Source organism: Seriola dumerili, unplaced genomic scaffold, assembly GCF_002260705.1.
Source record: "Seriola dumerili isolate Sdu_G_001 unplaced genomic scaffold, Sdu_1.0 BDQW01001178.1, whole genome shotgun sequence".
NCBI classification, from domain to species: domain Eukaryota; kingdom Metazoa; phylum Chordata; class Actinopteri; order Carangiformes; family Carangidae; genus Seriola; species Seriola dumerili.
In genome coordinates this window covers 139,674-154,054 of record NW_019175433.1, presented here as the reverse complement: position 1 = coordinate 154,054, position 14,381 = coordinate 139,674, and the positions used below count along the sequence as shown (strand labels likewise).

Genomic DNA, 14,381 nt, shown 5'->3' with positions numbered 1-14,381 from the left:
CCCCCCCGGCATTACCATCAGTTTGTGTTGTTATTTTCTATAAAATAAATGGAGTATCTGTGGTACTTCAAATAAACACGTGAAGACTTTTTATTACTTTTTTTTGCAAATCAACAGGTGGTGCCAAAGCCAAACGAAGCGCAGCTACAACAAATTATCATTGTAATCTCCACAATAATACTGGTTGTCACCCTGGCCCATATCANCCCCCCCGGCATTACCATCAGTTTGTGTTGTTATTTTCTATAAAATAAATGGAGTATCTGTGGTACTTCAAATAAACACGTGAAGACTTTTTATTACTTTTTTTTGCAAATCAACAGGTGGTGCCAAAGCCAAACGAAGCGCAGCTACAACAAATTATCATTGTAATCTCCACAATAATACTGGTTGTCACCCTGGCCCATATCATTTCCTGTTATAGACTAACCTCGGCCCCCCATCTCAGAAATTGAAATTAAAATTTTTTAGTCTGTCTTTATGCCAGTTGCCTGCTAGTTTATTATTTTCTTAAAAGCTCAAATATAACAAGCAGCTAATTAATAACCGTAGCAACACTTTCTCCAATTCTCTTATAAGTACTACCAAACTGTATAGGCCTTTCTTTGAAATAGCCTAGTAACTTACAGCTAAATACCTGCTACTTATTAGATAATTGAGGAAGGTTTCCAGGAAATTGCTACAAATGATTTCTTAGTACAATTACGATTTCTTGACATTATGTTTTCATAGGTTGTTTTTGTCTTTGTCTATTCACCTGATATCATGATGGGATGACTGATTTACTTTTATTTTTGCAACACTTTAAATTTAACTGAGCTGCGATGATTGATCATTTGCTCTTAAAATATTGAAACAAACAGTTGAACAAAAAAGCAGAAAAATGATCCATGAAGTCAAAGACCTCAAGGCGACTGAGTATCAACTGTGGAAAAGCAACAGATCTGATTGGAAATGTATTAATTGTATAGTCTCTGCAGTGTTCTGCTATTTTCAGTTTAGTGACAAAAGAACAACAATGGTAAAAATATTAATTGTATATATATATAAATATTTATTGTAGATAATGGGGTCTGTTCATGTCAGCTCAATAAGGCTAATTGGAGCTTCCAACCAGAAACCCTGTGGCCAGCCTCAACACAACAGTAATTATAATTCATAATTAACTGGTTTTCAGATAAATGATTTGGAAAACAGTGATGGTTCTACCTGGATATCAAGGGCACAGTACAGCCTGTTCACAGCAGATTTAGTAAAGGAAAGATGTAAAAATTATGTCCTACCTAAGGCAGTGATTTCCCCATATTTCTTTCTCCCATCAGATAATAAAAAAAAGTCAGCTGGGCTTTCCACTGAGTGTTGAGTGCTGCAGATCATTGTAAGTTTACATTTATCAATTTAAAGTGTGGCTTCATCAAGTCATAATTATTCGTTCATTGATCCTTTACTGCTAAGAACATGCTTAATAATACATCTTTGAAGAACACTGGTGTGAAAATTGAACATTTCATCAATTACCGAAGTGAAAATCCTTCCACAGATGATTGTCTTCCAGCCCATAAAAAATATGACTGCCAAATTAAATGTCACCAGGGCTGCTGTTGCATTTTTAATACCCATTCATGCCTCCTAATCCCACCCCTCTATCTCCCTGATCTGAGCCCCCCTTCTCCTTCCCCAAAAACTGAAAAAACCCCCAACTCAGACTACTTTGGGGTTTATCTTTTCCTCACTTCAATTCCAATCACAGCCACCATATTTCTTCTCCAGCTGCCTCTGGTCTGAGCTCGACTCTCTGCCCACTGCTATCAGTCCTCTCCACTGACGATCCCTAAATGAGGGAGACGTATCTCCCTGAGGATTGAGTGAGTGTCTCCCCAAGATTACTCTCATCCCCTAACTCGCTGCTTAAATACTTAAAAACCCAGGAGATGAATTCATTGGGAAATACAAAACCACGCTAATCCCTCCACTGATGGAATGACAGACTGACTGGGAAGAAGAGCCAAATTTCTGCAGACGGTTAACCAGAGCTGATACCACACACAAAGTTAGACACAAATCCTGGACATCCGTTCATGTTGTAAGCAAAGACAATGAACTGGCAACTGACTTCTGTTTTGAATCAATGTCTGATCATTGCACCATGTTGTTTCAACAATGGCTCAAATCTATTAGTAAAAAGTGAGGATTTCTTGTCAGGTGCAGGGCAGAAAACGTCTTCCAATGCTAAAAAGTGACGACTATTTGCAACACAAATTTTTCTAACTTATAGGACACACTTGGACAAAGACTGAAATGTTGTTCATGTGCACAGATTTTACAAAATAATCATCTGCTGGCAGACCTCACTGTTGTTGTAATTCTCGACTTTCTATTGTCAATTGTTTTAGTCGACTTCTGTCCACGACTATCAGTGTGCACATACACCTGTGGGCCAAGTTTTCATCCACACAGGAGGTGTTGTTGCTCTCCAATTGTGAAATCAGTCTATGGCAAAACACACAGCAAGAGACCGTGGAAGAAGAAAGCAGTAAAGGCTGAGAGTGATGGTTCTTTGCTAAAACTTTTACAGTTTCTGTATCCCAGCATTATACAGCATGTGTGTTGGGTTCTACTAGCTTTTTATGTTCGTCTGGTCTTTATAAATACAGTGGTTGTCTGAGGACCAGTGTAATTTGGAAGGAGGAAAAAAAATTAATTGATCGGGTTGGGGTTCCCACAGACCAATGAGCCATTCATCAACACAACAATACAGACCTTGATGTTTCACATTTCGAGAGGAACATGCTGGGACCATGGAGCGCCTACAATTTAGTAACTGCAGAGGTTTGCAGAGCCTGCCACAAAAAGCATGTAGCCCACTTAGCCCATTCACTAGTTATACATCCAGTGGTGGAAAATGTACCCAGATCTTAACTTAAAACTAGTGATACCACAGTGTAGAAATACAACAAATACAAATAAAAGTCATGCGGATGGAAACGCCTTGTTGAGGAGAGAGGTCAGAGAGTGGCCAGACTGGTTGATGATGGAAAAGCTACAGTAACTCATAACTACTGTGGCTAGCAGAAAAATATCTCAGAATGAACAACACGTCAAACCTTGACGTGGATGAGCCACAACAGCAGAAGACCACATGAGGTCTCACTCTTGTCAGTCAAGAACAGAAAACTGAGGCTGCAGTGGACACAGACTCACCAACACTGGACCGTTGAAGACTGGAAAAACGTAGCCTGGTCTGACGAATCTTGATTTTTGCTGAGGCAGCAGATGGTAGTCAGAATTTGGCAACAACAGCATGAATCCATGTACCAGACCTGCCTTGTGTCAACAGTCCAGGCTGGTGGTGTTATAATGGTGTGGGGAATGTTTTCTTGGCACGCTTCTTAATACCAGTCAAGCATGGTTTGAATGTCACAGCCTGAGTGTTGTTGCTGAACATGTGCTTCCCTTTATGGCCACAATTTACCATATTCTAATGGCCACTTCCAGCATGATAATGCACCGTGTCACAAAGCAAAAGTCGTCTCAAACTCGTTTCATGATTGAGTCAATGAGTTCAGTGAACTTCAGTAACCTCCCCAGTCTCCAGATCTTAATACAGTAGAACAGTAGCATCAATGTGCAGGTGACAAATCTGCAGAAATGATGCAGTCATGTCAACATGGGGCAGAATTTCATCTTGTTGAACCCATTTCCCAAAGAACCGCGACTGTTTTGAGAGCAAAGGGAGACCCTACCTAGTATTCGCAAGATGTTCCTAATAAAGTGCTTGGTGAGTGTAGATCATACAGCCTGCTTCACTGCTGACTTTATTCACTTTTCTGTTGTCTTAAATGACTCTCGAGTACTGGCTAGGTGTCTAACTCTCTAATTATCTAAATTCAACTTCCACATTGAAAGTCTAGTCCAAACACTACCAGCCCATTGTCTGTTGTCTGTCTGTCTGTCTGTCTATCAGGGAACCACCGACAGACACTGTGACACAACAAACTGATAATTAACACCTGTCACAAATGGACAAGCCGAGTTTGGAGCATGCCCACACATGCACGTTCGGCTTGCCATAATATGATTGACTGGCCACCTCACAACCACAAAGGATCAGCCCACACCAATATGTTCACAGTCGCACACAGATGTTCAGACTCGCTGCAGTGACACCATGTCCGCATTCATCTGCATAACACTGACAATAACAAGCGATTTCCTCACTGAGCAGACGTGGTACCTGTTTAATTCAACACAAACAAAGAGGGAGGAGATTGTCTCAGTCCTGACGGATGAAGAGCAGACCTCAAACACAAGTCCAACAATAACTGTCAGTTCTTACATTCATTCTGGAGGTTCCTTTGTTTTTGACAAATGTTTGTACCGACCAAAAATAATTGTCATGCTAAAAAGACTGGAACCAACTTAACCAAGATAAATTGTAATTTCTATTTTGGATTTTCATCTAAAATAAAGAGGACTGGGTATTCTTTGAAATATTTCAAAACCACTGTTTCCATTTGGAATATAAACTTTTTTTCTAGAAAACAATTTTTTTTTTTTTTTTTTAAAAAAACACAAAATAGCTGCACAAGTACATCGCCTACAAAAATACAGTCCGCAACTCGTACGGTTATGGAAATTGATTAAAAAAAATTCCTGGAGCCACCGTTTCAACCAGATCTACGCCGAAATCTAATGGGTTCTTCCCAGGCCCAATCCCTCTATCAAGTTTGGTGTAAATTGGTTCAGTACTTTTTGTGTAATTCTGCAGACAAACCAACAAACAGAGACACGTGAAAAGATAACCTCCCTGGCAGAGGTAATTAATTATGTTTTACTCTAAGCCATTTCATGTAAACAATATTTATGCATTTAAAATGAAATTGAGGACAAACACAACTACTCTTCTGAAACACTTGGCCGGTGTCTATTAGCACAGAGCATGGCATTGTGCACTTTTATTTCAGGTTCAACTACAGACCAAAGTGGGTGAAAGAACATTAAGGACAACACAAATAAAATCATGGACAGGTATGGACATGCTACCCACACAGCAATGTCTGTCAACTAAAGAAGTGGAAATCAAATTGATATGGCAGTGACACATTATGGAGTCATTCTAAAAAGGTGAGCATTACTGTTGTATAGTTTTAAACTGCTGAAGTGACACTATTTAACTATAAATGGAACAATCTCTGTACTTTGCTTTTCTCAACAACCACTCATCTAACCAACTTCAAACTTCATGATTTGGTTTCATATATTAGAAATACTCATCTGGCAGTTTATCAGGTACACCTAAATACAACTATTATAGTCTCATATAATGGTACCTTTACCTGCTATAACACTGTCAAAATGTCTATCACATTATAAAGTATGCAAAGAAGGAAGTCAATAAACTATGACATTTTGATGAAATTTAAAACACCTTCATCCAGCCATTCGAGAGCTGTGTTGTCTCAGGTTTAAATATAGGGCTGCAACAAACAATGATTTTCATTATCAATTCATCTGCATACAACACTATCAATTAATCATTTGGTTTATAAAACATGAGAAAACAGAGTAAAATGTCCATTACATTATGCTAGAGCATAATATGATGTAACATATGAGAACTTCTCATTTGTGAGAATTTTCTTTCAATCTACTAATTATTGAAGCTCAGTTTAAATATCTTCCTCTATCTCATCTCCTGCCACTCATCTACATTTGTCCATTATGAGGGTTTTATTAGTCAAAAATCCACCTAGATTCAAGTGCATGTCAGGGAGAGGTGGTTCACCAACTACACAAACCATAGCTCCCAGTGCCGCACAAGCCCAAACATAGCAACAACAAAAAAAAAAAGCATGTAGTCCTGCTCTAGTTCATGTTTCTTTCCCACAACAGCAGCAATCATGAGCTCACACTGTTTGACATCAACACCACTAATACCACCAGACATTTTTTTCCCTTTGTTCTCCTGCCTGGATTTTTTCACATCATGACTTCTGAGCAGCATCTCACTGTGAAGGGCACATACACACACACAGTGTTACATTCATTTAATTCGTGTCCTGTCTGAGTGCGAGGTGAAACTAGAAGCTTACTGGTGAGTTTTGATTGACACACTAACCTATTTTTAAAATTGGGGGTTCAATATAATCTTTCACTAATACATATTTTGTTAAGTCTTTCTAATGAAGAGGAGAGCAGCAAACGGGATGGAGTGAAAAGAAAAAAACTCTTGATATTGGGTCCATTGATGGTTTGTCCTGTGTTTCTCTTCCTGCTTTTGCCAGAAGCTGAATGAGCAGTAAAGATCAGATCGAGTCAGCTGGGACATGAGCAGCGCTGATTGGGATCCTCAGGGCTTCACTGAGTCAGGCTGGCAGATTGGTGAAAAGGTGTTTGTGTATACACCTAAAATAAGTACAGCATATGGCCAGAAGTATGTGGACACCTGAACATTTAATTCTAAAGTGGAAATTAATGTTGCTTTAAGCCTCAACTCTTCTGATTTCAGGATTTCCACCAGATTTTACAACCTGGCTGCAGGAATTTTCTCCAGTTAAGGCACATAAGCATTGGTGAAGATGGCCATGTGGTGTTAATGTGGTATTCACATAACATGACATGGTAGAGATATGACAGATTCCTGTAAGCTAATGTATGCTCCAATTATTCATTATAAACTTGAATTTTAGGGTAATTGAGAAAAATGTTAAATGCAAACATGCGCGCGCACACGCACACGCACACGCACACACACACACACACACACACACACACACACACACACACACACACACACACACACACACACACAACTATGGCATAATGGAGAAATTAAAAAAAGAGAAATTAACCTAGGCAATAAACCATCTGAAGCTAATTCCTGGTCCACCCACGTTGGGGGATATCTGGGGTCATAATGGCGTTTTTAGTTTCCAGGAACTTTGTCTACAGTTTAATATGTGAGGTGCATCATCATTCTTTCTAAGTAGAAATTCTAAGCACACAGTCTCAGGTACTTACACAGGTCGTCCTGTTAGGCTGGTGTGCACGTGCTGCTGGAAGTCTGGATACTTGGAGGCCAGGTAGGCGAAGTCAGGTGGTCTGTCTTTGTAGCGGTTCCGAGGATGCATGGATTTGTTCAAAGCCATGTTCAGAGCTCTGATTTCAGGACAGCCATAAAAACCACGGATATTATTTAAGTGTGGGTTTGGAGCGACAGCAGACACACAGACTTTAAAAAATACCGGTTTGTTGAAAAATTGACTCAATAAACTAACAAAGGAACAAATATTTATTCATTTCTCAAACTTGAGTAAAAACTACGGATTCACGGAGCTGATTAGGTGCAGTCAGCTAACTCTGGAAGGTAATACATAGCCAATATTACTCCCAGCTTACCTTTACAGTAGCTTTTCCCTGTCGTGATCGTATCTTACGACTAGCGTTGACTTTTTAGACTAAGCAACAGTGTAGAAACATCACACACAACTCACGTTGTCCAAACGTTTTCCAATTTCTGCAACTCTCTTCCTGGATGCATTCGACGTCACCACTCTACGTTGTGCGTCATAACGTCATAAAAAATGGTTCCCATCGGTTTTACAACTGTATGTGTTGATTAAAAAACATTAAGCTGCTCACTAACTCATCTCTATAGAAAACATTATTTTATTAAATTTCTATACTTTATAGTAAAATTGTTTATTCACAAATGTCAATAAAAAAAACACTTATTATTTCCATTCAAGACTTTACATTTTCCCTAACTCACACACAGGACATAATAAACTTTACAATTGCAGATTTGAAAGTTAATCTGCCACATTTTTTGTTAATTTTAATGTTTTGGTAAATGATGTTTGGGAGGGAAAATACACTAAAATTATTAGTTTAAAACAAAAACAGCTTCTGGCTATGACTGCCAACTGTTTATCATTTATTTAATAATTTACTATAGATGTTATGGGTTTACTGGGAATAATTGTATCTATGAGCATCTGTCTCTTATTCAAATGAAATGTAACAAGTGCAAAATTTTAATTTAAGTCACGTTTGTCCAAATTTACTATTGTTTAAAATACACTGACACTCAGTATGACAGCTCAAAACAAATGAGCAGGAAACACAAATGCAGATTTTACTTCTTTTATTATATTGCAAACAATAATGACATCCAGGTATATTGTTAACAGTTTGCTGAGTGAAGAGTGAGACCATAGTGGCGAAAACATCATGAGCTCTCCTGTTGGAGCTTGTTGTGCAGTCTGAAGCCCTCAGATGTGGTTCACAGGCAGGTTACAGAGAACAGGTGGACTTGAGGCTGGAGGAAATGACCTTCAGACAGTCAAAACCTGTCTGCCAGTCCCTTCACACACCAGACCAGAGAAGCACAGGGATTGCTTGGGACCTGCGAATGGCAAAAGGGGATTTTCTTCAACAGGGCGCATACCTGCATACAACACCAGCTGTGTTGTAGCTTTTATGTACCTTTTCTTACAAAAGAAACAGAACACACATCGTCCTGACCTTTGATTAACCACCTTCCACGAGTAAAACCAAGGAAGGGAAGAAGTTTTTAATTTACATTTTATGGTCCGGCATGTCATAGCGTGATCCTGAGGAGACGAGCATTGTTTTTCAAAAGTTGGTCACACAGTGTTTGACCAACAAAAGGAGGCTGTTTTGTCAAGATAAACCAGATTGTACTGACAAATGTCTCAATTTTTGGCTTCAGCTAGAACATTTAACACATTGGCATCTTCATTAGCCATGCCAAATAGTACTACAAAATTTGCTGATTCTTCACCCAAGAGAAAACAGCTTGTAGAAAAAAAAATAAAACCTTTGTAAGGAGGGGGAGGGGGGCACACACCAAAGAGAAACATCAGTAATATTTCCTGAAAGAGAGGGTTTCTCCTTTGGAACATCCTAGTCTGCCACAATCCCATTGCATTTACAGAAGACGGAGGCAGTAAACCTCCTTCAAATAGCATCACACACAACAAAACCAGCCTTTCTACAACCAGTTAACAGAGCTGCCTGAACTTAACCATGGACACAGTGATGTAAGAGGGACCGTTTGACATTTTGAGAAATAAGACCATCCATTTTCTTGCAGAGAGTTACATGAGTAAAGGGATACCACTCTCATGTTTGCTAAACACTGTAAGCAGAGGGAAACAACCAGCCGGCTCTAACAGGTGAGGGCAGTTGCCAGGCAAAAGAGAGGGACTCCAACAAAGTACCGAAACACATACCGCGTTCACGTCATATTGTTTAGATGGTGAAAAAACAACAACCTTATAACAATATCTCCCACTTGAAGAAAAGAACTAGACATGTCAACAAACTTGTCAGAATGGTTGCAAATGCACCACCACTGGTCAATACTATCCCGTCATCTAATTTTATAGGTTTTGACTTGATAACAAATTGCTAAAAAAAAAAGAAAAAGTGATACAACATAACATCTAGAGTTAGGCAGTTAGGGTTGTGGGTCTACAAGGTTAGCACTGGGATTAAATACTCATACCTTGGAGTTATAAACTAACGCTGCCAAGTCGGAAAAACGTCTGCTTTTCACGTTCTGCCCATTTTGCCGACATGTGAATGCAGTTTCCCCAATGAAAGCGGTCTGTGTGAAGAACTTCTGGTTTATCAACTGTACTTATGTAAAAAAAAAAATAATTTCCTGCATTTTCAACATTTCAAGCACAATGAGAAGCTGTCTGTTGTGTATAATGTCTAGCATAGTATATTTGAATTGAAAAACTCAGACGATAATTTGCAATTGTTAGCTTACTTTGAAAATCTTAATTCACAAATACAGATTTTATTTAATCAGCCATGTTTACTACCAACACTTTAGAATGTTTTCTGCTGAACTATGACATTACACAAAAAAACAGAGTGTCTTCAGAAATATTGTAATTGCACTTTTGTTACTAAGCAACCAATGGAGACCCCAGCCAGTTATTGGTTTCACTCAAGAAATAGTCCAGCACATAACCCCCACCCCAAGACAAGTTTAATTGTGGTTTTAGCTGTAGCTTCATATTTACAGTACAAATGTGTGGTATTTGATTCTCATCCAGTTCTCTGCAAAAAGAGCAAATAAGCATATTTCCCAAAATGTCAAACTACTTTAAATACACAGTTTCTCTCCTCATTATTCAATCCAATTGGTCTCTGATGAGAGGGCTCCAGTATTTAAGCTTGTAAAAGATGACTGTTCTGACAGCTCTGCCTCTGGTGCAGGTTTACATGCAGCAGTGCTACGTCAACAGGTCACATTAGGCTCACAGTAGCCACTAGCAAGAGCTTGAGCAGCAGATCACCACATCCAGTACACACAGGAAGAGGAAAACTTGGCAAAGAAGCTAAGATAAGATCATCAGTTAAGCAGTGGAATTCTTTATTAGCCAAGAACTGCATTGGAATGAAAAGGCTAATCAGAAATTATAGGTTTATGCATTTATCAACATCATTAAATTTTAATGTCGTCTTTGATCATCATTAAAGGACCAAAGATTTAGTGAAAACAGGGATGTGCAAAATTAATGAATCACCTTGCCAGCTACAGTTAGAAGCAAGATGGTCCATTTTTGTCCTCCAAGGGGAGTGGAATGGTTGTTTCTACAGCATGGACTGGTTTACAGTTTTCTTCCAGTCTTTCCCAAAAATCGCCCTGTTTTACAGTTACAGCTCCACAAAGATCAAAAGCTGAACAGTTGAGGAAAGCCACTCAGATGACGTTTGCATATGTGTGAGATGGGTCTGTGGGGTTTGTCTGCAGATATTGTCGCTGCTCAGGCTTTAGCATTGTCCTCCATTATCTGATCCAGGAGCTGCACCACCTCTTTTACAGCGAGTTCTTCACAACAAAACCCAAACTCAGCATCAGACCCCTCTGCAGACAAAACATTTAACATGTCTGCTGCTAGCGTTTCCTCACTAATCCTAAATTCCTGTCCAGTTCATCCTTTAGTGCGATAATACAAAATTGCCAAATCAAGCAATAACAAGCTGAATTTACATTTCATATTTTCACAGAAAACTGATTTTTTTTTTTTTTTTTTTTTTTTATATACTCAAAACCATTTTTATTATGCCGAACATATATTTCACCCCTCAGAAATTAGAGATCTTTGCACATCCCAGATATCAAACCCAGGGGGCCGACTTTGACTCCTTGTCATGCCTTTATGTTTTCTGTTTTGCAGGTTTATTTCAGACTACTGGCTTCTGTTTGTAGCTTTCAGAGGCTCCATGGGTCAACTGAGCACCCTCTGACTACATAGTTCCTAGGTACACCACTCTCTGCCGGGACTGACTGGTCAGGGGGACTAGAAGTGGACAGAGGGTTTAGTCTGTAAAAGTATGACATGCCAGGTCACAGAAAATTGTCGTAAAGGGAGACACACCCAAGGTCTTTATCAAGTGCTAGAGATTTAACAGGTGTAATCCTTGAACTCTGTTCAGGTGATGCTGTGACCCACGGCACTCACTGACAGTGTAAGCCGAACAAACTCACTCGCTCGATTGGGCTTCTTGTGAAAAACTTGGCTTGGTTATTCACAAAGCCACTTTTAAACATTACAACTTTTTATTATTTGCTGCAGATTCATTAAATGCGATAATTTATCTAAAGCCTATCAGTGGTTCATGTGCCACCATGACAAGAGTACAAAGCTGTTTTTAAGCCCCCAAGGTCCAAGGACAACAGTTTGAAACATTCGTATATACAGCCATTAAAATATTACCTAGTTCCACATGAAGAGAAATGGTATGCACACTTGAGAAGTGACGTTATAAAGCTACAGATTATTTCAATAACAAAGCCCCACAGACAATCGTATCTTATCACGTCATATATGCTTTTCCTGCCTTATCTCTCAAAAGTTTCACCAAGCTAGGCACCAACAGACTACGACAGTGAAGGAGAGAAATAACAGAAAAAAAATCCTAAATAAAAAAATAGACAAAAATAAATCTTACACATAAAGACACTGTCATTTCTTAAATTATTGGTTTTTAGTGCCCTACATTTTACACCCAGTCAAAAACATCTGCCTTCGGTTGGTCGGTAAGGCTGCGTGACAGACGGCCAGCCCCGTGTTAAACCTATGGTACTTCTAGACAACGTTATGTAAATTTACAGTATACAATTTTGGATTACCATGCAAGAATACTTTTTTGTGTAACATTTAATAGCTCGATCTACATCCAGGAATAATTTACATAGAAGGACAAAAGTTATTGGACCAGAGAGCGCGATGGGTAAATAACCATGGTGGTAAGTGCAGCCGGAGGAGATGAAAATGTGCGGGTAAGGTTTTATGTTAAGGGGGAGGGGGGATTAAAGGGGAGGTGGGATGGCAGGAGGGGAGGTGGATCCAGAGGAGCGCCTGGGTAATTGGGGTTGTGGTCCAATCCTCCAAGGTCCAGATCAGCGGCACTCCCACACTTTTACTGTTTGATCTACACTCCCAGTGACAACGTAGGGAGCGGCCTTGTGGAAATCTGCAGAAGAAACGAAAAGATCATCAAAACAAAGCACAAACTGCCGTACACACAGTGACTGTGTTTGGATTAATGAGCAGATTTAGACATGCACTGTTCATGGTAATTTGGAGCAAACTGGGTTAATTCAAACTAAATTCATGACCCCATGCAACTGAGAAAAAATTGGTCAAAACATTTGTGACCAGCCAATACTATAGTTGGGTGGGCCAACCAAAACAATACAAAACAAAACAAACCACTTATCAAGTTATGATTTCAAGCATTTTGAAGTGTCCTCCTTCCAGACCTCTGAACAGTGATTCAAACAGGTCTGGTGCCAGAGCCAGAAAAATAGCTATAAATATTGGCAGAAAAACAGCAAGAAGCATGGATGAGTTTGTTATTGGGGACGTCCTTTTGGCCAAAATGCTGACAATGTCATTGTAGCATCACTGGTTCAAGTCCAGCCGAGAGCCTTTGATGCCCATCATCCCTCTTCTGTCTTCCACCTCTTCTTTAATTTAGTCACCCACCTACATTTTACATCTTGTTAACATGCATGTTTCTCTGACAGTCATAAAAAAACAATAGCTACATCTGTTGCACCTTCTGGGTCAACTGAAAACGATGTCGGCGGTATTCAGACATCTTGCTACTGATATAAGGAAAAATGCTTTTTCATCTCCTAAAAAAGGAAAATCAGTCTGATTAGCAGGTTATTTAAAAAAGGCAGAGTGCACACACAGATGTTGTATTATACGGACATATAGGACAATACTTTTTGGAAAAAAACAAAAACAACAAAAAAAAACAAACAAAAAAAAAACCGCAGGGCCACTTTGTTTTTTTTTTCTCCACCAAACAAAGGTGCTTTGTGTTTTCCACACCGCTCCAACATTCATCACATCAATAGCTCACAGCAATATCCTCTTTGGCTGAGGCAGGATTTAAGAGGACTGGGTTTCAAACGGCTTGCCAAGGAAAAGTTGGCTGAAGAGCTTCTCAAGAGAGTTCTCGAGCCTTGATCTGCTGAAAAGCCGCAGATACGAGGAGGGGGAGGAGGGGAAAATCCTGGAGCGCTTGTCTACCTCTTAAACCCCAGTTGCCAGTAACCCTAAGGCGCTCAACACACTGCCGGTGGAGAAGCTGGGCTTCTTTACAATTATCCAACCTTTCTCTAAAACAGATATTTGTGAGCCCAGCTCCACTATCCAATGAGGGTAGAGGTTTCCTGCTGCACCTCAAGAGACCAACTGGTCAAACAATAACAAGGATGAAGCTTTTTTTCTGTGAGGGCGAGTGGCTACATACCCAGAGAGGTAACAAAGTGTTCGTGGGCACACAGGGTTTTCATGCAGCGCTTGTTCTTGTAGTCCCAGATCCTTAAGGTCTTGTCATCTGCACAGGTCACAATGAACTTGCCTCCAGGGTGGAAGAGGATTCCACGCACCCAGTTGTCGTGGCCAACCTGTTTTACAGACAGACAGAGACAAGACACCAGTTGCAACCCAATTCATCTCACTCATGAAGCAAAATGTTTTCAGTCTAGATATTTAAATATATATATAAAAATAAAAAGGCTATTAGCTTAAGATGGTCCTCACCAGTGTCATAAGGCACATTCCAATGCTGACATCCCACATCTTGATGGTTTTGTCTCTGGAGCCAGACAGCAGGAAGGGGCCTGGCTTACCACTCTTCTTGGTCTGTTTAGGCACAAGGATCGAAGAAAATGTAATTCTAATTTTGAAGAAAACATTTTATGGTCAAATACAGAACACAGACAATACTCCACATTTAACCTGCTCATAAGCCCTTTTTTGTCAAAAACATTGAGTCTCAAAATTGTGAACCTATTTCTAAAGTAATAACAAAGA

General features: G+C 39.6%; 2 protein-coding genes across 4 annotated transcripts in view; both read right to left on the bottom strand.

Annotated features, from left to right (window-relative positions):
• mettl16 (methyltransferase like 16) overlaps positions 1-7,528 on the bottom strand; it is a 30,769-nt gene extending 23,241 nt beyond the window's left edge. The window contains exons 1-2 of one of the 3 annotated variants that reach the window (XM_022767379.1): positions 7,494-7,528; positions 7,021-7,158 (exon numbers count right to left, since the gene is read on the bottom strand). In XM_022767379.1, coding sequence (XP_022623100.1) covers positions 7,021-7,148 — 128 coding nt within the window. In that variant the 5' untranslated portion in view covers positions 7,149-7,158; positions 7,494-7,528. Of the gene's footprint in view, positions 1-7,020; positions 7,159-7,398 lie in introns of all 3 variants that reach the window. The other 2 variants (XM_022767378.1, XM_022767380.1) reach the window with 2 other exon arrangements.
• A 603-nt stretch (positions 7,529-8,131) lies between these two features.
• LOC111238015 (lissencephaly-1 homolog) overlaps positions 8,132-14,381 on the bottom strand; it is a 43,407-nt gene continuing 37,157 nt past the window's right edge. The window contains exons 9-11 of the mRNA XM_022767374.1: positions 14,109-14,210; positions 13,816-13,972; positions 8,132-12,522 (exon numbers count right to left, since the gene is read on the bottom strand). Of these exons, the coding sequence (XP_022623095.1) occupies positions 12,449-12,522; positions 13,816-13,972; positions 14,109-14,210 (333 nt within the window). The 3' untranslated portion in view covers positions 8,132-12,448. The remainder of the gene's footprint in view (positions 12,523-13,815; positions 13,973-14,108; positions 14,211-14,381) is intronic.